General features: G+C 39.4%; 1 protein-coding gene across 3 annotated transcripts in view; it reads right to left on the bottom strand.

Annotated features, from left to right (window-relative positions):
• Positions 1-2,027: 2,027 nt before the first annotated feature.
• Positions 2,028-22,065, bottom strand: part of BUB1 (BUB1 mitotic checkpoint serine/threonine kinase) — a 41,979-nt gene continuing 21,941 nt past the window's right edge. For 2 of the 3 annotated variants that reach the window (XM_061210710.1, XM_061210711.1), the window contains 9 exons: positions 18,918-19,005; positions 14,300-14,535; positions 12,995-13,138; positions 5,706-5,821; positions 5,234-5,395; positions 4,899-5,056; positions 4,625-4,799; positions 3,970-4,076; positions 2,028-2,423 (listed from right to left, as the gene is read on the bottom strand). In XM_061210710.1, the coding sequence (XP_061066693.1) occupies positions 2,228-2,423; positions 3,970-4,076; positions 4,625-4,799; positions 4,899-5,056; positions 5,234-5,395; positions 5,706-5,821; positions 12,995-13,138; positions 14,300-14,535; positions 18,918-19,005 (1,382 nt within the window). In that variant the 3' untranslated portion in view covers positions 2,028-2,227. The remainder of the gene's footprint in view (positions 2,424-3,969; positions 4,077-4,624; positions 4,800-4,898; positions 5,057-5,233; positions 5,396-5,705; positions 5,822-12,994; positions 13,139-14,299; positions 14,536-18,917; positions 19,006-22,065) is intronic. The other variant, XM_061210712.1, reaches the window with a different exon arrangement.

Raw genomic sequence — 22,065 nt, 5'->3', positions numbered from 1 at the left:
CACTTTTGACACTAGTAAATTTAATGTTGGTTTGTCTGATGAGGTCTTGTCCCTGGATCAACTTCCTTCCAATTGCAGTGTATGTGTGTAATCAATCATGTAGGTTACATTCTTTATTTTCAAAATAAAACATATTTGGAATCCCATTCTATTAATTTATCCTGCAGACACATTTGCACCTGCACTCACTTTTTTGTAGCAATAAAACTGTGAAACTAATTGTCTCTAAATAGAGAATTGCTTAACTAAAATATGGTACATTCATATAGGGGAATGGCATATAGCTGGTCCAATACAGATGAAAAGAGGGGCAAGAAAACTGTGAAATAATGTTATGATTCACATTTGTAAAAAGAAATGGATGGATACTTCTTCAACGTGATTAAAAAAGGCTACCTCAGGCCAGCCTCATGAGCTTACTGGATAAACATGGGAGGAGCTCCTTCTAAAGCAGGAGACAGAGATGTCCAGCACCATCCCTGTTTAGCCCTCTTCTCATGGTCCTGGGAAATGGCGAAGGCAAGAGAAAAATCACCAGCAAAAAACTGGCAAAGACGTAAAATAAGCGGCATTTTCATAGTGATGGTTATTTACTTGGAAACTTCAAAACAATCAACTGAAAAGCTTTTTATAGAAATCAATAGGCTCATATAGTCAAAGTACCAGCTAGAAAAAAATAAGAAAAAGTGACATCTGATTTAAAACAACCAAAAGTTTAGTCTTAAGTATTTAAATTAGTACTAATATAAAAACATTAGAAGACTCTCTTCTTATTCTCTCAATCGAAGACGGCATTTTAAGATGCAAAAGCCAAAAAAGGCTTCAAAAAACCTTATAAATCAGAGTACGAAACAAAATTTAAAAAAAATCTTCATGTCAACAGAAATCTTAAGTCAAGAGACAGATGACAAATTGGGAGAAATACAAAGGGGTCCTACAACTTAAACTGAAAAAGAGCAATCCCAAGTGAAAAACTGACAAAGGATAGAGTTCAAAGAAAGAAAAAAACACATAGCTCTTGAATATATGAATATATTTGGCTTAATTCAGAAGAGAATGCAAATGAAGACCACAAGGAAATACCATTTTGTCACCTGTCAGAGTGGCAAGGGTCAAAGAGCCTGACGTGTCCTGTTAGTGGAGGTGTGGGGAACAGACTTTGATCCTTGCTGGCACAGCCCTACAGGGGGATTATTTGCAATATTGAGACAAAATTTTAAATGCCCTCACCTTTGACCCAGCAATTTCACTTCTAGGATTTTACACTACAAATTATGGCTATATATCATACAACCAAATATTACACAGCCATCACAAGAATGAGACCATTCTATATATACTTACATTCTCCACCATACATTGGGTGAAAAAAAGCAGAATTATGCTAGCTTTGTCAAGAAACATTATATATACATATATGCATGGAATAATTTTTGGAAAGGTCAGAAAACGTGGGCTGAGGTTGTCTCTGGAATGGGGAACCTGGTGGCTGGGAGTGAGGGAGGAGGCGGAAGCCAGTCACTGTGTCTTCTTGAACTGGGTGTCCCCTCACATTTGCCTTCATCATGTGCTAAGGGAAGAGGGAGGGATGGAGGAGGGAAGGTCAGTTCAGGTTATAGGACCCTTCCAGCTTTAAGTCAATAAATGCTAAGTTGGCTGCTATAATTTCAGAGCTAATTAATGATGCATGGAGCTTACATGACTATTTTCAAGATCTGAGATATTCTTTTGAATCATACTTTTAAAAGACAAAGCTTAAGATTTATACCTGCAATATTTCCCATGGATAGCAATGAAGAACAAGTACAATAAAGGACAGGCACATTCAATTCATAAAAACATTAAGTCTGCTAGATATATTTGGGGAATTTTTATTTTACACAAATATAAACCCCCAAATTTAGAAACAAACAAACAAACCTGACTTGGCTCTTTTTTAGCTTAAAGTGAACAGGTCAGTGCTTAAAAAGTGCTTTTAGGAGAATGTTCACTTGCCGATTATTCTCATGAATGCTCGCATCCCAAGAGCCGCCCAGTCATCCTGCTACGCAGGGACGTTATCGTGTTGTGTATTTTGTTGAAATATTTGTAACAACTATGTCCCAGAGATATACTTTGTGGGCTTTATTTTTAAGCAACATTTACATAAACAATAAATGTGGAAACATCAAGGTTCAAAGGGAGCAGGCCAGCATTTACAAACTGAGTTTTAGGGAGTGTCCATATTTTATTTTCGAGAACGCTTATATTCTAAGAGCAGTACAATTAGCCTATTACGAAGGGTCTTAATCTTGTTTGTATAGTGTTCTTGAAATACTTTCTTCAGCTTCTGCCTTAACAAATCCAAAGATGGAAGATGATGACAATCTGGTATATTCAACATTATGTGAAAAAATTCATTCCACATATCCAGATGAGGAAGCCTGGAGAGACAAAGCATAAATGAAGGATAAAATGTAGCCTTCAGGGCTTCCCTGGTGGCTCAGTGGTTAAGAATCCACCCGCCAATGCAGGGGACACGGGTTCGAGCCCTGGTCCGGGAAGATCCCACATGCCGTGGAGCAACTGAGCCCATGCGCCACAACTACTGAGCCTGCGCTCTAGAGCCAGTGAGCCACAGCTACTGAGCCCGCGTGCCACAACTACTGAAGCCCGTGGGCCTAGAGCCCATGCTCTGCAAAAAGAGAAGCCACCTCAATAAGAAGCCCACGCACCGCAACGAAGAGTAGCCCCTGCTTGCTGAAACTAGAGAAAGCCCGCGTGCAGCAACAAAGACCCGATGCAGCCAATAAATAAATAAATTTATTAAAAAAAAAAAAAGTAGCCTTCGGCATGCAGGGCAATCCCACTCTTGCATCTGACTTAACTCTAACCTCAACCCAACCTAATGCATCAAGAATGGATATGTTGGTGGGAATGTAAATTGATACAACCACTATGGAAAACAGTATGGAGGTTCCTTAAAAAACTAAAAATAGAACTACCATATGACCCAGCAATCCCACTACTGGGCATATACCCTGAGAAAACCATAATGCAAAAAGAGTCATGTACCACAGTGTTCATTGCAGCACTATTTACAATAGCCAGGACATGGAACCAACCTAAATGTCCATCGACAGATGAAAGGATAAAGAAGATGTGGCACATATATACAATGGAATATTACTCAGCCATAAAAAGAAACGAAATTGAGTTATTTGTAGTGAGGTGGATGGACCTACAGTCTGTCGTACAGAGTGAAGTAAATCAGAAAGAGAAAAACAAATACCATATGCTAACGCACATATATGGAATCTAAAAAAAAAAAAAAAAAAAAATGGTACTGATGAACCTAGTTGCAGGGCAGGAATAAAGATACAGACATAGAGAATGGACTTGAGGACATGGGGTGGGAGGGGGAAGCTGGGGCGAAGTGAGAGTAGCATCAACATATATACACTACTGAATGTAAAATAGCTAGTGGGAAGCAGCAGCATAGCACAGGGAGATCGGCTCGGTGCTTTGTGATGACCTAGAGGGGTGGGATAGGGAGGGTGGGAGGGAGGCTCAAGAGGGAGGGGATATGGGGACATATGTATGCCTACGGCTGATTCACTTTGTTGTACAACAGAAGCTAACACAGTATTGTGAAGCAATTATACTCCAGTGAAGATCTATTAAAAAAAATAATAATAAAATTTAAAAAATTCAAAAAAAAAAAGAATGGATATGTTGAATCTATTATACATAGGAGAAACTGAAGATCCAAAGAAATGTCTACACACAACTTGTTCCACAAAAGTTACAAATGGAGAAACAGAAGGACTTAAATAACTTGCTCACTGCACCCAGGGCCCAGGGTTATGCTATTTCACCCTACTTCCCAAGGCATGGCTCTTCTGTGGCAAAGATCCATTTTCCACCAGATGGAACCCAACATTCTACTGTATTTATTCTTTTCACTGTAGCACCAATGCTAATACCCACCTTCTAAAAAGACCTTCAGGCTTCCAGACTCCCCCTTCATTTTTCACTTTCATGTAAGTGCCAAAAAGCATGCAGTACACTGTTGCAGCAACTCCAAAGTAATCAATCTATAAAGAAAATATGGGTATATATGACTAATACAGTAGCTTACACTTGAGTATATTCCCATGTCTAAGTTATGCAGCAAATATGATAAATCACAGGAAATAAATAGTCACAGGATTTCACTTTTAAAGAATTCTGGAAGTGTGCGTTAACCCCACACTGACACGTCCTATGAACGCCCGTCTAGGCTTTGCTGGAGGCTTCCACGGACGGCAGATCACCCGCCACCTCCCGAGGCAGCGTCTTGGGAAGCTCTGCTCTTCCTGAGCTACCGCGTCCTTCGTTTTGTCGCACAGAGGCAAACACAACACTAAGCCGCTTGCAAGTCCTCCCAGCTCCTCCCCCCAGGACTGGCTGTGGTCTTTGAACTGTGCTCCAAACCTCACAAGGTGTGACGAGTCCACAACGGAGAACAACCCTGGAGCGTCGTCTGAATCCAGGGCTAGAAGACTAGATCAGCTCAAACTATCTAGATGCCCAAATTCATTTTGAAATTATAGTGAGTGTCATACAGGGAAATGTTTTCAAATCTCTCACTCTAGTTCTCTACCTGGTAGTTCCAGGGCTTGTTACTGAGCATCTCAATACACTGGAAACCAGATGTTTCACACTTTGCCGTAAATGCGGTTCCTTTTGGAAAAAGTTTCATGTCTATACTCTGACCCAGGTCGATCAGTGCCAAGCCAGCAGATAAATCATCATCTTCACTGTCCTGTTCCAAAAATCTATATTAAACACAAACAAGGGCCAGGCTGCGTGAGCACAGATAATAAAAGTCTGCTGGGGAAACGGTAAGAGAAGGACCTGTTAAAAGGGCAACTTGCCTGTTTCCGAGTATGAAATTGTCTGGCTTGATGTCTCCGTGGATGATTTCGCAGTCATGGACTTGTTCAATCATGCACAGCACTCTGATAGCAAAAGCGAGGACTAGAGCTTGAGGCATCACTTTCTCAGGGGTATTTTTATAGAGGTTAATGGCATTCTAGAAACAATGGAAAGTGGAGTCCTGAGTTGGTTGCACAGGATTAATGAAATTTCAAGTCAAGAGCTTTGCCCCCACCCATCACTGCAATAAAAGCTCCAAGTGCAAAAGGTATGTGCAACGCACAAGCCAAAAATGTACTTCAGTTCCTGTTTGTCATAAAAGCAATACACTTACTAGTAATGTCCCATAGCTGTAGAGATCTCCTACTAACACACTGCCATTCTGGAACAGGTGGGCAGAATAGAATTTGATAAACATGTGTTGCATGCTTGGCTTTAGTCTCTCCATCAGCTGGGTCCCGATATAGAATTCCCAGGGGTTGGCGGGCTTCTGGACCTGCAAATCAGGTATGTGACATTCATATCCAGCTCACATTCTGGAAAATGACAGCAAGAAAGCCACTTCATCCAAATATAGGATGTGGGGTAGAAAGTGATGACAAGCTATGAATTGTTGCTGCAGCGTGGGAACTGCTGCAAGGTAATTTTAGTGGCGAGGCAATTCTGAATCCTTGTGGGATAGTTTTGTTTCTTAAGTGCTGACAATAGACCTAAGTGAAACCACCACTATCTTTAAAAAAAAAAAAAAAGGAGGCTGGCAAACTCAAGTCCTAAAATTCATTTTCTATATTGTACAGATCATTTACCTTCAAAACAAATTTCTGCTTTTTTTTGCTATCGTTCACATCTCCGTGAGTAACTTCATAGACGTGGGCAAAAGCCCCTTCTCCAAGAAGGTGATCAACATAGACCAGCAAAGAACCTGAGGATGTAGATAAGTCAAAATGAAAAAAAGGCTCAGGGGCTTCCCTGGTGGCGCAGTGGTTGGGAATCTGCCTGCCGGTGCAGGGGACACGGGTTTGAGCCCTGGTCTGGGAGGATCCCACATGCCGCGGAGCAACTAGGCCCGTGAGCCACAACTACTGAGCCTGCGCGTCTGGAGCTTGTGCTCCGCAACAAGAGAGGCCGCGACAGTGAGAGGCCCGCGCACCGCGATGAAGAGTGGCCCCCGCTCGCCGCAACTAGAGAAGGCCCTAGCACAGAAACGAAGACCCAACACAGCCAAAAATAAAAATAAAAAAAAAATTAAAAAAAAAGTAAATATATATATTAAAAAAAAAAAGGCTCAAAACATTAAAGACTATCAAAATGAAGTATTTGTAAATTTTTCTTGGTGCTTGAATTGCTTTAATAAATAAAAATGGATATAGCTCCCTTAGGAAATGTTTTTCCAGTCTTACATGAAAGTTAAACAAATACCTGCCACAAAACAGCCCCCTTTATAATGAAGTGATGGAGGAGCCAGGGCAGCACTGCCGGGACCCAGGCCTGTCACTGAGCAGCAGGGCCGCGGGCAGCCATCCTCTCTTTACCAGTGTTGTCATATTTAAAGGGGGAGTACGTGTGCTGCCTACTTGGCAAGGCTGTTGTGATGACAGAAAGAACAAGTGGACATCCTCTACAAAGTGCTAAACAAAGCTCTAACATGCCTTTGAAAAATGCAAGCGTTTTACATCAGAATAAGAAGGGCAGAGTATAATTGTACCGATATTTCTAACAGATACTTAAAAAATTTTTATTGCAGTAAACTTTCTATTTTAGAACAGTTTTTGATTTATAGAAAAGTTGAGAAGATAGAAGTTTCTGTATGTTCTGCATCCTGTTTCCCCTACTGCTAACTTTTACATAACCAAGTTACACTAGTAACAAACAAGAACCAAAACTGGTATGTTACTGGTTAACTAAACTCCACACTTTATTCAGATTTCACTAGTTTTCCCCTAATGTTCTAGGACACATTCATCAAGTCTCCTCAGCCTCTGCTAGGCTGTGACAGTTTCTAACTTTTTGTTCTGATGACCATGACAGTTCCAAGGAGCACTGTTCTGGTAAGTTGTAGAATGCCCCTCAGCTGGATTTGTCTTGATATTTTTCAGTTACACTGGGGTTATTGGTTTTGGTAGAAAGATGACAGAGGTAAAGCTGTAACAGATTTTTAATTTAAAAAAAAAAGAATTCATGCGTTTAAAATCAAATATAAAAAAGTAGCTTTCTGGTTCCTAGCTGGCATGTAGGAGTTTGGAAGTCGTCAGTCTACCCTCACAGTAAGAAAAAGCTGAACAAATTGAAAGTCAACAACTCTTAGATCTGTTAGAGAACTGAGGTCACAGGGAAAACTGCTGCCCCCCAAACTGAGGAGACAGACAGGTGAATACAGAGAATAGCAGAGCCCAGAAGCAGAAACTACCACTGAAGCCAGTACCGAAGGGGGGGTGGGGAGAGGAGTCACCACAGAAAGAACTGATGTCTCAGACCTTATTTAAGAACAAGTCTCTAGGGAAGCCCAAAGACAACAGGGGAGACAAATAAGGACACAAAGGGGAATTTCAGCCTTTGATACCTACAGCCACAGAAAATAGTAAACACAGCCTAAGCCCAAGCCAGATAAGCATAAACCTTACACTAAAGGCCTATTTATCTCAGTTCCTTTCAGCAGGATATCAGGACTGGCTTCTAACAAAAATTACAAGGCATAATAAACGACAAAAAACACAGCTTGAAAAGACAGAGCAAGTATCAGAACCAGATACAGATATAGAAAAGATTTTGGAATTATAAGACCAGGAATAAAAAAAATTATGATTAATATGCTAAGAGCTTTAATGAAAAAGGTAAACGACATGCAAGAATACATAAGTAATGTAAGAAGACAAATACAAACTCCGAGAAAGAATCAAAAGGAAACGCTAGAAATAAAAAAGGACTGTGACAAAATGAAGAATATCTTTGATGGGCTCATCAATAGGCTGTATGTGGCTGGAAAAAGAAACTGTGAGCTTGACAAATATGCCAACAGAAACTTCCAACACTGAAATGCAAAGAGAAAAATAAAATGAAAAAGACAGAATAGAATGTTCAAGAACTATGGGACAACTACAAAAGGGGTAACAAATGTGTAATGGGACACTAGGATGAAGAAGAAAAAGAGAACAGAAGACATAGCTGGGGTAATAATGGCTGAGAGATTTCCAAAATCAATGACAGACACTAAATCACAGATCCAGGAATTTCAGAGAACGCCAAGCAGGAAGAATACCAAAAAGCCACAGCTAGGCATGTCATGTTCAAACTGCAGAAAATCAGACAAGGAGAAAATATTGAAAGAAACCAGAGGAATAAAACCACCTTACCTATAGAGGAGCAAGCATAAGAATCACACTGACTTCTCTTCAGAAACCATACAAGCAAGAAGAGAGTGGAGTAAGTGTTGAAAGAAAAAAAAAAAAAAAAAGCCAAAAAACCACAAACCAAGAATTCTTCCCTTTCAAAAATGAAGAAGAAATAAAGACTTCATTAGACAAACAAAAATTAAAGCAATCTGTCACCAGGAAACCTGCCTTGCAAGAAATGTTAAAAGAAGTTCTGGGGGGGTGGGATGAATTGGGAGATTGGGATTGACATATATACACTATTGATACTATGCATAAAATAGATAACTAATGAGAACCTAACATATAGCACAGGGAATTCTACTCAGTGCTCTGTGGTGACCTAAATGGGAAGGAAATCCAAAAGAAAGGGGACATATTGGGTTGGCCCAAAAGTTCATTCGTTCTGTAACATCGTACGGAAAAACCCGAACGAACTTTTTGGCCAACCCAATATGTATACGTATAGCTGATTCACTTTGCTGTACAGCAGAAACTAACACAACATTGTAAAGCAACTATACTCCAATAAAAATTAATAAAAGAGAAAAAAAGAAGTTCTTCAGAGGGAAGGAAGATGATACAGGTCAGAAACTCAGATCAGAAAAGTATAGGAAAAGGAATAAATGAAGATAAAATAAAATCTTTTATTTATTTGTTTTTTATTCCTAATTGATCTAACAGATAGCTGTTCAAAATAATAATGGCAACAATGTGTTCAGTAAGCACAGCCTGTGGGTAAGTGAAATGAGTGACAGTAATGCCATAAGGGGGAGGAGGGAGGAATTGGTAACATTCTGTTATAAGGGACTTGTGCTATTTGTGAAGCAGTATAGTGTTATTGGAAGGTGGACATGGATTACTTGTAAATGTACACTGCAAACTCTAGGGCAACCACTAAAAAAAGTAAGGAAAGAAGTATAATTGATATGCTAAGAGAAAAGAGAAAATAGAATCACATAAATAATTAAAACCAGAGAAGGCAGAAAGAGAGTGAAAGACAAAAAAGGAAATGAAGAACAAGGGCAATAAATAGAAAACAGTAACAAATATAGTAGATATTAATCCAACTATATCACAATAGATAAAAATACAAGACCCAACTATATGTTGTCTACAAGAAACACACCCTAAATATAAAGACACAGAAAAAATAAAAGTAAAGGCATGGAGAAAGATATGTCATGCTAACATTAATCAACAGAAAGCTGGTGTAGCTATATTAATTTTACACAGAAGAGACTTAAAAGGAAAGTTATCAAGGATAAAGAAAGGCATTACATAATGATATAGGGCTCAGTTCTCCAAGACATAACAATCCTTAATGTGTATGAGCCTAAGAACAGAGCATCAAAATAGGCAAAAATTGACAGACTTGCAAGGAGAATAAATCAATTCACTATTACAGTTGGAGATTTCTACATCCCTCTATCAGCAATTGACAGATCCAACAGGCAGAAAATCCTTAAGGGCATGGTTGAACCAAACAGCACCACCAATCAACTGGATCTAATAGACATTCATGAAATACTTAATTTAACAACAGTGGAATATACATTCTTTTCAAGCTTACGTGGAACAGTCACCAAGAAAGACCACATTCTAGGCCATAAAACACAACTTCACCAAATTAAAAAAAAGAAATCATACAAAGTATGGACTCAGATCACAGTGGAATTAAGCTGGTAATCAATAACAGAAGGATAGCTGGAAAGTCCCCCAAAACTTGGAGATTAAATAACACACTTTGAAAACATAATTTATTGAAATTGTGAGATGTGGAAAATGCAGTATTAAGAAATTTATAGCATTGAATGCATATGTTAGAAAAGAAGATCTAAAATCAATAATCTTAGTTTCCACCTTAGAAAACTGGAAAAAGAAGAGCAAATTAAATCCAAAGTAAGCAGAGGAAAAGAAAAAATAAGAATCAGAGTAGAAATCAACAAAATTTAAAACTGAAAACCAATAGAGGAAATCAATGAAAACAAAAGTTGGTTCTGTGGGAAAAAAATTTGGTTCTTTGAAAATATCAATGAAATTGATAAGCTTCTGCCAGGCTAACTAAGAAAAATTAGGGAGGACACATATTACTAATATCAGAAATGAAAGAGGGGGCATCACTACAGATCCTATGGACATTAAAAGGATAATAAAGGAATACTATGAACAGTTCTATGCCACATGTACCAAAAATGAATAAGTGGAATTTGAAATTAAAAACACAATACAATTTACATTAGCAACCCCCCCTCCCCAATGAAATATTTAAGTATAAATGTAACAAAATATGTACAAGGTCTACATGAGGAAAACTATAAAACTCTGATGAAACAAATTAAAAAATCTAAATATATGGAGAGATATTCTATATACACAGATAGGAAGACACAGCATTGTGAAGTTCTTCCAAACTTGATCTATAGATTCAATGCAATACCAAGCAAAATCCTACCAAGTCATTTTGTGGATAATGACAAACTAATTCTAAAGTTTATATGGAAAGGCAAAAGAATCAGACAGCCAACACAGTATTGAAGGGGAACAAATTGGAGGACCGACACTACCCAACATCAAGACTTACTATAAAAGCTACCAAAATCAGGACAGTATGGTATTGGTGAATAGGCGAATAGATTAATGAAACAGAGGAGAGAGCCCAGCAATAGACCCAAACAAATATAGTCAATTGATCACTGACAAAATAGTAAAGGCTATTCAATGCAGGAAAGATAGTCTTTTCAACAAATGGTGATGGAACAACTGAACATCAACATGCAAAATGAATCTAGACACAGATCTTATACCTTTGACAGAAGTTAATTCAAAATGGTTCATAGATCTGAATATATAACACAAAACTGCAAAATTCCTAGCAGATAACATAGGAGAATATGTAGGTGACCTTGGGTTTGCTGATGACCTCTTGGATACAGCACCAAAAGCATGATCCGTGAAAGGAAAAAAGTGATAAACTAGACTTCATTAAAATTGAAAGCTTCTCCTCTGCAAAAAACACAGCTAATAGAATGAAAAGACAAGCCAGAGGCTGGGGGAAAATCTTTGTAAAACAACTGATAAAGGACCACTAGCCAAAATATACAATGAACTCTTAATAAGAAAACTAACAACCTGATTGAAAAATGCGCAAACGATCTGAACATATATCTCAGGAAAGAAGATATTCAGATGGCAAATAAACATTTGAAAAAATGTTCAACATCATACATAATTAGAGAATTGCAAATTAAAGACAATAGTGAAATACCACTGCACATCTACTAGAATGGCTAATACCCCAAACACTGACAATACCACATGCTGACAAGAGTGTGGAGCAACAGAATTCTCACTCATTGCTGTGGGAATTCAAAATGGTATAAACCCCGTTGGAAGACAGTTTGGCAGTTTCTTACAAAAGTAAACATAGCCTTAACTATATGATCCAGCAATCACACTCCTTAGTACTTAGCCAAATGAACTGAAAACTTACGTCCACACAAAAACTGTACAGGAATGTTTACGGCAGCTTTATTCATCATTGCCAAAACTTGGAAGCAACCGAAATACCCTTCAATAGGTGAATGGATAAATAAACTATAGTACCTTCCCACAATGGAATACTCCTCAGAGATGAAAAAGAAAGAGCTATCAAGTCATGAAAAGACATGGAGGAAACTTAAATGCATATTGCTAAGCAAAAGAAGCCCATCTGAAAAGTCTATATGCTGTAATGATTACAACTATGTGGAGACGGCAGTAAGAGATTAGTGGTTGCTAGGGTTTCAGGTAGAGGGAGGAAGGGATGAATAGATGAAGCACAGGGGTTTAGGGCACTGAAACTGTTCTGTATGATACTGTAATGACAGATGCATGTCATTACACATCTGTCAAACCCCACAGAATGTACAACACAAAGAATGAATCCTAATGTAAACTATGAACTGTAGTTAATAATAATGTACCAATATTGGCTCATCAACTTTAACAAATGTACCACACTGATGCAAGATGTTAGTAATAGGGGAATCTGTGTGTGTGTGTGTGTGTGTGTGTGTGTGTGTGTGTGTGTGTGTGTGGAAAGTACATTATGAGAAGTCTTGCTCCCATTGTTATCCACATCTACCCTGTTTCCCCTCCCACTAACAATTAACCATTTTTATTAGTTTTGAGTACCCTTCAAGTGTTCTCTGGAAATACTATCAAATATGAATATATATTATCTTGCCCCTTTTTAAGAAATAAAAAGCAGCATATAACACTAGTCTGCCCTTTCACTTAGCAGCATGTTTTGGAGATCATCCCCTAGCTGCACAGAGTGAGCTGTAGCTTACTGTAGAGATGTCCCATAATTTATTTAAGCAGTCCCCTTAGATGCCTATGTTGTTTCCAATCTGTTGCTTTCACACACACCTCACTTGGAATGTATCCAAGTGTATCTGCAGGAAATCCTTAAAAGTGGATGTCTGGGTCTAAAAGTACATGCGTTTGAAATTGTGGTAGATATTGCCAAATTGCCCTTTATAAGTTATAGTCCCACAGCAATCAAAATCGTACAGTCACGGCTTAACAAAATGTTCTCATCTTAATACTACAGATAAAACTTTTTAACAGAAGTGGGGGAGGGGGTGGAGGGGTAGGGGTGAGGGTGGTGCCAGCAGGAATAAACATCAACTTCCCACAGAGAAAAAAAGAGTTTAAAGTTTTATTACCCATATGGTTCTTACCCAGTTGAAATTCAGTCTTGGGCTTGATGGCTGGAAGTTTACATTGCCATTCATAAGTATTTGGATAGGAACTCACTGGTTTAGAAAGCCCGGATAAAAGTTTGACAATCAACTCATCATCCCAGGGATTCTCAACAGTGAAGTCTTAAAGGAACAGGAACAAAAAAGAAAAGAAATTCAGTATCCAAGACTTTTACCAAATAAATCATAGACAAAGCAAGTGGAGACATTCATTAAATAAGCTTTCAAAAGCCTTATCTTTAAAGAGCATTGATTCAAATAATAAAGAACCATTTTCAAAAGTCAAAATGGGTACTTCTGCACAGTTCATTATCTGTCATTTTAGATCTACAAATTTAAATCAATATTCAGTTGGGACAAAGGAAATTAACACCAAGGGCATCTATTCTAGATTTTGCCTTTAACACAATTATGGGTACATGTCTTAAAGGCAAACTTGGAGATTAGTTACTTCTAACATGATCATATATATATTCTTTAAATTGCTTTCCACTTTTATTTATAAAACACGCTGCCTTTTAACACATACTACCTACGTGCAATTTGTCTGTATGAGATATAATTTGGGTCCACAAAGACACAAAGAGAAACCGTTTCTAAAGGGAAGAAAAAAGTTCCTGCCCAATTTAGAATGCTATAAAAAATTCTATTAGTGGCAGTTATCAAAGACTAATCCAACATGACTGATATTTACTAGTGCTAAGCAGATGCGGGACACTGTTCTGAGCCCTTGATGTTTAGTAACTCACTTGGTCCTAACAGTAAGACCCTAAAGTAGGTACTGCCAACCCCTCCACTTTATGGGAAACAGGGCCACAGAGAATTGAAATAATCTTGGCCAAGATCGCAAGACAGCCTAAGAGGGGGAGCTAGGATTAGAATCTAGCTAGTCCATCTCCAGAGTCTGTGCTCTTGTCCACTGTTAAGATTGTTTCTGTGTAACCTTGGGGTGGGGGCGGGGTCCTTTAACCCTGAGCCTGTTTACTTTTCTGTAAAATGGGGATAACAGTATTAGATTAAACGCCTGGCATAATGGGCCCTCCAATTCCAGTTCTCTTTTCCAACAGTAGTTACTTTGATACCTTTTAAAATTAAAACAAATTAATTAGTCCTTCAAGTATGTTACTGTTGTATGCACGGTGATACAGCATGCAAGTTTGTCTGAACTTGCGTTCTACTCAACGGCATTCAAGGCCCTGCTCTTTGAGCTTCTTTCATGGAACAGCTTTTAACAGGCTATTGTCCTTCCTCAGGGAACAATTAAGAATGAGCATCTGTTCATACCTGGAGCGTCGATATTCCCAAGCAAGCCAGTCTGCATTGCTTCTGCCTGGAACCTGGCATTGGCGTCTGCTGGATCCTCTGCCGGGGCAAAGTCAGGGTCTGTGAGTTTACAGGCCTTGAGGCCCCGCTCCGCCTCGCTGGTCAGCACAGCTGCAGCAGGTTGGCTCAGACGGAGCAAGGATGCTGAAGAGACATCTGTGGGGAACGCTGGTTCTGGGCTTTTCTCTTCAATTGGACTGGATGTGTTAAAGGGACAAGATAAACACACATGATTACAAGCTTTATTGGGTTTGAACACAAAAAAATCCCACAAAACAGTTTCCTTTTCATTCTAGGAATGAGATTTCACAACTGCTTCACAAAGAGTTTATTAAAGCATTTTCTTCATACAAACAAATATATGCAGATACACAGCTCGTACAATATGAATAGAAATAAAATAAAAAACGTGGTAATATATTAAATAGGTGAGGTGACACACTGGATAGTCTTTAGTAGGAGATGTTGGTAGGAAAGGGTTTATTTTCTCAAGTTGTCTTCTAAGCATCACTACTGTAATAGACTGAACATTTTATTCCAAAAATGGCTTCTTTTATAACACTGAAACAAACAGAAAATGTCAGCCATAGTCCAATAACCTAACACCAGTACATTTCTACACACACACACACACACACACACAGTCGATCCTCATTCCTCAAGGATTTCATACCTGTGAATTCACCTACATGCAAATATTTATTTGTTACCGCAAACAACATTCATGGTGCTTTTGCTGTCATCTCAAGACGTGCAGAACAATGAAAAATTTGAGTCACTCAACATTTATGTGCCCAGGTGAGGTCGAGCAAGGTGACGCTCTGCCTTCTCATTTCGGCTCATACTGTAAACAGTGTCCTTTCACAGTATAGTTAGCGATGTGGGGTGTTTCTTTTTCTTGCATTTTTGTGCTTTTAGTTGGTGATTTAGCTGTTTAACTGTTCCCCAAGTGTAGTGCTCAAGTGCTGTCTAGCGTTCCTAAGTGCAAGAAGGCTGTGACGTGTCTTGTGGAGAAAATATGTGTTGGATAAGTTTCGTTCAGGCATGGGTTACAGTGCTGTTGGCCATGAGTTCAATGTTAATGAATCAATAGTATATATTAAATAAGTGTCTTTTTTTAATATAAATTTATTTATTTTATTTATTTATTTTCGGCTGTGTTGGGTCTTCGTTGCTGCACATGGGCTTTCTCTAGTTGCGGTGAGCGGGGGCTACTCTTCACTGCAGTGTGCGGGCTTCTCATTGCGGTGGCTTCTCTTGTTGTGGAGCCCGGGCTCTAGGTGCGTGGACTTCAGTAGTTGTGGCACGCGAGCTCAGTAGTTGTGGCTCGTGGGCTCTAGAGCGCAGGTTCAGTAGTTGTGGCGCACAGGCTTAGTTGCTCCGTGGCATGTGGGATCTTCCCAGACCAGGGCTCGAACCCGTGTCCCCTGCATTGGCAGGCAGATTCTTAACCACTGAGCCACCAGGGAAGCCCTAAATAAGTGTCTTTAAACAAAGTGCTGTGACCAGAGGCCTGTAGAATCCTAACTGTGTATTTCCCCTAGAAGCAATGGGTCAGTATTTGCTAATTCAGTGTTTGCAGTGATTTTATAGAAAAGAACCAATGCAAATAACAAGTTTGGACTGTACATACGTCTCCACACTCATATTCTCTCCGCACCTTTAGATCCACATATCTACAAACAGATGCAAGAGTATATATTTTTATACAAATGAATTCATGCAACTTCATGTTGCATTTTTTACTTCTTGACACAGGCATTTTTCCTACCATGAATTTTTAAAAAAATAAACTAATTTTGGAATTTAGATTTAAAGAAATGTCACAGAGATAAAAGAGAATTCCCATATGCTCCTCACCAATTTCCTCTAATGTTACCACCTCACATTAAAGTGGCTCTCTTGTCAAAACCAATAAACCAACCTTTGTCATATTACTATTGACTAACCTCCAGACCTCGTTTGGATTTCGCCAGGTTTTCCACAAGGCCCCGTGTTTGCTCCAGGATCCAATCATGGACACCATGCTGCATTAGTTGTCAGCCTCCTTACTTTCTTCTCCTCTGTGACACTTTCTTAGTCTTTCCTAGTTTCCTAAGACCTTGTCGGTTTTGAGGAGTACTGGCCAGCTATTTTGTAGACTGTCCCTCAATTTGGGGTTCTCTTGTTTTCCTCCTGACTAGACTGTGAGTATTGGTTTGGGGAGAATATCAGAGAGGTGACGCGCCCTTCTCCTCCCATGACATCACCATGTGTCATCACGGGTGACGTTAGCCTGATTATTTGGGAAAGGTGGTGTCTGCTGGGTTTCTCCACAGTTCTACTGTGGATTTTAATGCTGCACACCATTTAATCCAGTGAATGTGTGATGAAGTGTAACAATTCCCTTGTTCTTAGATATTGAACATATTTCCAATATTTTATATTACAACAAAACAGTTGTGTTTCCAAACCCACGTACATTGCTACTAGCAACATGAGTGCCCAAATTACTGTGGGTGCATAAACGATGAATAAAATCCTTTTCCCTTCTCCACAAAAATGTGAATTTTGGTTAACTTTCTAGCTCTTCCCCTTCTCCACTGAAAACTGAAAAGGTAAGGTATCACTGTCATCAATGCTTATGATAAAAAATAGCTGTATCTAGACTGGGAGAATTATGAACATGTGCCGGGAATCCATAGATTCAGGCTTCAGGTGTAATGATTCTCGTAATGGGCCTGTCCCTGGCGGGGACTCTGGAAACTAAATCTATGGAGTGTTGCAAGAGCCACTGACTCCCTGGGAATAAGGTTTCGAAGCTAAGGAAGCCTCTGTCCCTGGGTGTCTCCCCACATGAGTCTTTTTCCTTGCAGCTTAACTGTCACATGCAGTCAAAGACAATAGTTTCTTGGACAGTATTAGCCTGCTGGCAACAGTGATTTCTGTCCTATATACACCTAAATTAATCTTATGCCAAGTGTGGTTTATGGTAGTCTTATGAGTCAAAAGTTTAGCTGCACAAAGGAAGATTCCTGGTGGGCAGTAATAGACTATGCCCACTGAGTAAAATTTTAAATTAAAAGGCAAAACCTATTTAATTTGCATTAATTTTATTTCTAGTGAGTTAACCCTTTTCTACATGTTTATTCATTAATTTTTCTTTTGTAAGTTCTGCTCATGTCCTTTATCCAATCATTTATTTACTGGGGTCTTAGTTCAAGAAGAGGTTTTTGATAATAAGCAGCAGTACAGCATAGTGGTGAGAGCGAGGATTCTGAAATCAGAGATGGGGGTTCAAATCCCAGGGCTGCAAAGCAGAAGCCGTATGGCTTCAGGTCCTTTATTTAGTCCTCTGGATCTGGTTTCCTCATCTGTAATGCTGGAAAAGAATAGTTCCTACAACTAAAGTTATTATAAGGGTTAGTTAAAGGGTGCAGTACATGATAAGTGTTAAGTGCTGTGCAGGAATATAATAAATACTCAAAAGATGGTAGCTACTTTTAGTGTCTATTACATTCACCAGACTATTCAAATATGGCAGAATTTTACTTCTGCAAAGCATTAGTGTATGTATGGTAAGTTTGCATTTTGCATCAGAACCTAAGAGGCTTAAACATTCTATCTTCCTGCTCTTAAAAGAAAGTTATTAGGACTTCCCTGGTGGTGCAGTGGTTAAGAATCCGCCTGCCAATGCAGGGGACACGCGTTTGATCCCTGGTCTGGGAAGATCTCACATGCTCACTGAAGCCCATGTGCTTAGAGCCCGTGCTCCGCAACAAGAGAAGCCACCACAATGAGAAGCCCACGCACCGCAACGAAGAGTAGCCCCTGCTCGTCACAACTAGAGAAAGCCTGCGCGCAGCAACGAAGACCCAACGCAGCCAAAAAGAAGAAAAAAAAAGAAAGTTATTGATTTTCTCAATTATAATGGGTATACAGAAGCAATTAGGTGTTTGCTCAGTTCTGCAATAGTCTTTATATGTCACGGTCTTTGGCTGGCAAGAGCATCTGCAGTTCTGCTCCCCAAATCAGTGGAAGTCAGTCACAGGAACAGTTTCCCCAGGGATTCTCTGCTACCCCAGCTGCTTCTCTCACTGCCCTGGTGTACCAAGTGTCATTGTATTTATATGTACAGAGCGTACCTTCTGAATTAAAGCTATGAGTTGATAAGAACTCTGGCAGCCCTTAAAGAAGGGCTGGAATGAGGTATTCCATTACAGCTTAAGAAGCAAGCTAGGGGCTTCCCTGGTGGCGCAGTGGTTGAGAATCTGCCTGCCAATGCAGGGGACACGGGTTCAAGCCCTGGTCTGGGAAGATCCCACATGCCGCGGAGCGACCAGGCCCGTGAGCCACAATTACTGAGCCTGCGCATCTGGAGCCTGTGCTCCGCAACAAGAGAGGCCGCGATAGTGAGAGGCCCGCGCACCGCGATGAAGAGTGGCCCCCACTTGCCGCAACTAGAGAAGGCCCTCGCACAGAAATGAAGACCCAACACAGCCATAAATAAATAAATAAATAAATAAATAAAATTAAAAAAAAAAAAAGCAAGCTAGAATGAAAAGGGAGAGAGACAGGACCACATGCACCCACACAATACCTGAACTTTCTCTCTTTCAAGGGTTCCATCTTGTTTCTTTCACAAGAATCCAAAGTCACATGGGTGTACTGTTCTGCTACCACATTTTCTGAAATATACACAAAAGTAGCGATGGACATTATACACACACATATGATTTTATATGGTTATAAAGTCCAGGATTCCTTTTTACACTGACTTTCATTATAATTTCAAAACAGTATTCCATGGTAAAATGTACTATGTTTAAAAAATGGGGAAAAAAAATCACTTTAAAAAATTCTACCGTTATATGTGAGCGTTTCAACCTTACACATCTAATCCATACAATCCTTCAAGAGAAAAGAGTCCAGAGAGCAGCAGGTCCGCCGTGGGAGGATGACCAGACCACGGGAAGTTACGGGTGGCAGTGCGCACACCCTGTTTGAGGAGAAGCCGATGCCAAGGCCATGGAGAATAAAAGGCTGAAACGCTTGTGGAGGGCAGAGATTTTGGCGTCTTTCAGTCTAACTTGCCTTATTTAGTCAGCGTTTAGTTGACTGAACTGACTCAGAGTGTTTACACCAGAAAGCAACCTGGCAATACTTACTATCACTCCCTTTAATTAAAAAAAGAAATCTATCTACGGAGAGACAAACTAGATAGGGCAGAAATACAGAGCATACTTCTACCAAGTGATACTAATACAATATAGAGCCAACTATTACACTAGATTAAATTTTATCAGATACTGCTTCACTGAACAGGTGCTAACACTTTTTAGTACTAGAACATTAGCTTCTATTTATACAATCAAAGTGGCAAATACACTAAGAAAGGTCAATATTGACTTTATGAAAGACTCTTGACTGTTAAACAGATTAAGTTTTCCAAATTGAAAAAGCTTTAAATTTTTAGAATTAAAGTAGCAAGTCTGTGATAGCACTTGGCAATTGTCCAAGTTTCAACTAAATCCTCCTTTAAAATTCAGGAAAGAAATATATTTGGTTAGTACAGTAAGAAAAAATGTTTACTCCTTAGTTAAAAACTTTTAGGCCTATAGGCTCAGACTTCACATTACAATAAGCTTTCATCCAGGGGAACGAAATTCTTTTGCAGTTCTTTCACTATTGCTTCAGTGAAAACTGCTATTAAAAAAAAAAAAGAATGCCAGCAGTGATAGCGTTTGGCTAGTAAATTAGCAGAAAAGGGTAAAGCAGTCCCAGATCTCATAGTACAGGCACACTTCAGAGATATTGCGGGTTTGTATCCAGACCACTGCAATAAAACGAATATCACAATAAAGCGAGTCACACGAATTTTTTGGTTTCCCAGTGCATATAGAAGTTATGTTTACACTGTACTGAAGTCTTAAGTGTGCAATAGCATTATGTCTAAAAAAACAATGTGCATACCTCAATTAAAAAACAGTTAATTGCTAAAAAATGCGAATCATCATCTGAGTCTTTAGGGAGTCGTAATCTTTTTGCTGGTGGAGGGTCTTGCCTCGATGCTGGTGGCTGCTAACTGATCAGGCTGGTGGCTGCTGAAGGCTGGGGTCACCGTGGCAGTTTCTTAAAATAAGACAACAGTGAAGTTTGCCACATCGATTGACTCTTCCTTTCATGAACGATTTCTCTGTAGCATGCAGTGCTGTTTGACAGCATTTTACCCACGGTAGAACTTCTTTCAAAATTGGAGTCAATCCTCTCAAACTCTGCCGCTGCTTTATCAACTCAGTTTGTGTAGTATTTTATATCCTTTGTTGTCATTTCAACAACCTTCACATAAAGCAACTATACTCCAATAAAAACTACTAAAAAATAAAAAAATAAAAAATAAAACAAAACAAAAAAAATAATCTTCACAGCATCTGCACCAGGAATAGATTCCATCTCAGGAAACCACTTTCTTTGCTCATCCATGAGAAGCAACTCCTCGTCCATTAACTTTTTATCATGAAATTGCAGCAATTCAGTCATACCTTCTGGCTCCATTTCTAATTCTAGTTCTCTTGCTATTTCCACCACATCTGCAGTTACTTCCTCCACTGAAGTCTTGAACCCCTCAAAGTCATCCATGAGGGTTGGGATCAACTTCTTCCAAACTCCTGATAATGTTGATATTCTGACCTCTTCCTATGAATCAGAAATGTTTTTAATGGCATCTAGAATGGTGAATCCTTTCCAGAAGATTTTCAATTGACAGCCCAGATTCATCAGAGGAATCACTGTCTATGGCAGCTATAGCCTTATGAAATGTATTTCCTTTTTTTTTAAAAATTAATTTATTTAGGCTACATCAGGTCTTCGTTGTGGCAGGCAGGCTCTTTGTCACGGCGTATGGGCATCTCTCTAGTTGAGGCGCGCGGGCTTGGTTGCCCCACAGCACGTGGGATCTTAGTTCCCTGACCAGGGATCAAACCTGCGTCCCCTGCATTGCAAGGCGGATTCTTTACCATTGGGCCACCAGGAAAGTCCCTGAAATGTATTTCTTAAATAATAAGACTTGAAAGTCTAAATTACTCCTTGATCCATGGGCTGCAGAATGGATGTTGTGTTAGCAGGCATGAAAATAATCTCATTGTACATCACCATCGGAGCTCTTGGATGACCAGGTCCGTTGTCAATGAGCAGTACTATTTTGGAAGGAATCTTCTGAGCAGTATGTCTTAACAGTGGACTTAAAATATTCAGTAAACCACACTGTAAACAGATTTGCTGTCATCTGGTTTTGCTGTTCCATTTATAGAGAACAGCCAGAATAGATTAAGCATAATTCTTAAAGGCCCTAGGACTTTTGGAATGGTAAACAAGCATTGGCTTCAACTTAAAATCATCAGCTGCATTAGCCCTAACAAGAAAGTCAGCCTGTCCTTTGAAGCTTTAAAGCCAGACCTTGACTTCTCCTCTCTGGCTATGAAAGTCCTAGATGGCAACTTCTTCCAACAGAAGGCTGTTTCATCTACTTTGAAAACCTGTTGCTTAGTATAACCACCTTCATTAATGATCTGAGCTAGATCTTCTGGATAACTTGCTGCAGTTTCTGCATTAGCACTTGCTGCTTCACCTTGCACTTTTATGTTCTAGAGATGCCTTGTTTCCTTAAACCTCACGAACCAACCTCTGCTACCTTCAAACGTTTCTTCTGCAGCTTCCTCACCTCTCAGCCTTCATAGAACTGAAGAGAG

The sequence above is a fragment of the Eubalaena glacialis genome, chromosome 14 (assembly GCF_028564815.1).
Source record: "Eubalaena glacialis isolate mEubGla1 chromosome 14, mEubGla1.1.hap2.+ XY, whole genome shotgun sequence".
Lineage (NCBI taxonomy): Eukaryota > Metazoa > Chordata > Mammalia > Artiodactyla > Balaenidae > Eubalaena > Eubalaena glacialis.
This window is presented reverse-complemented; position numbering and strand designations above follow the sequence as displayed.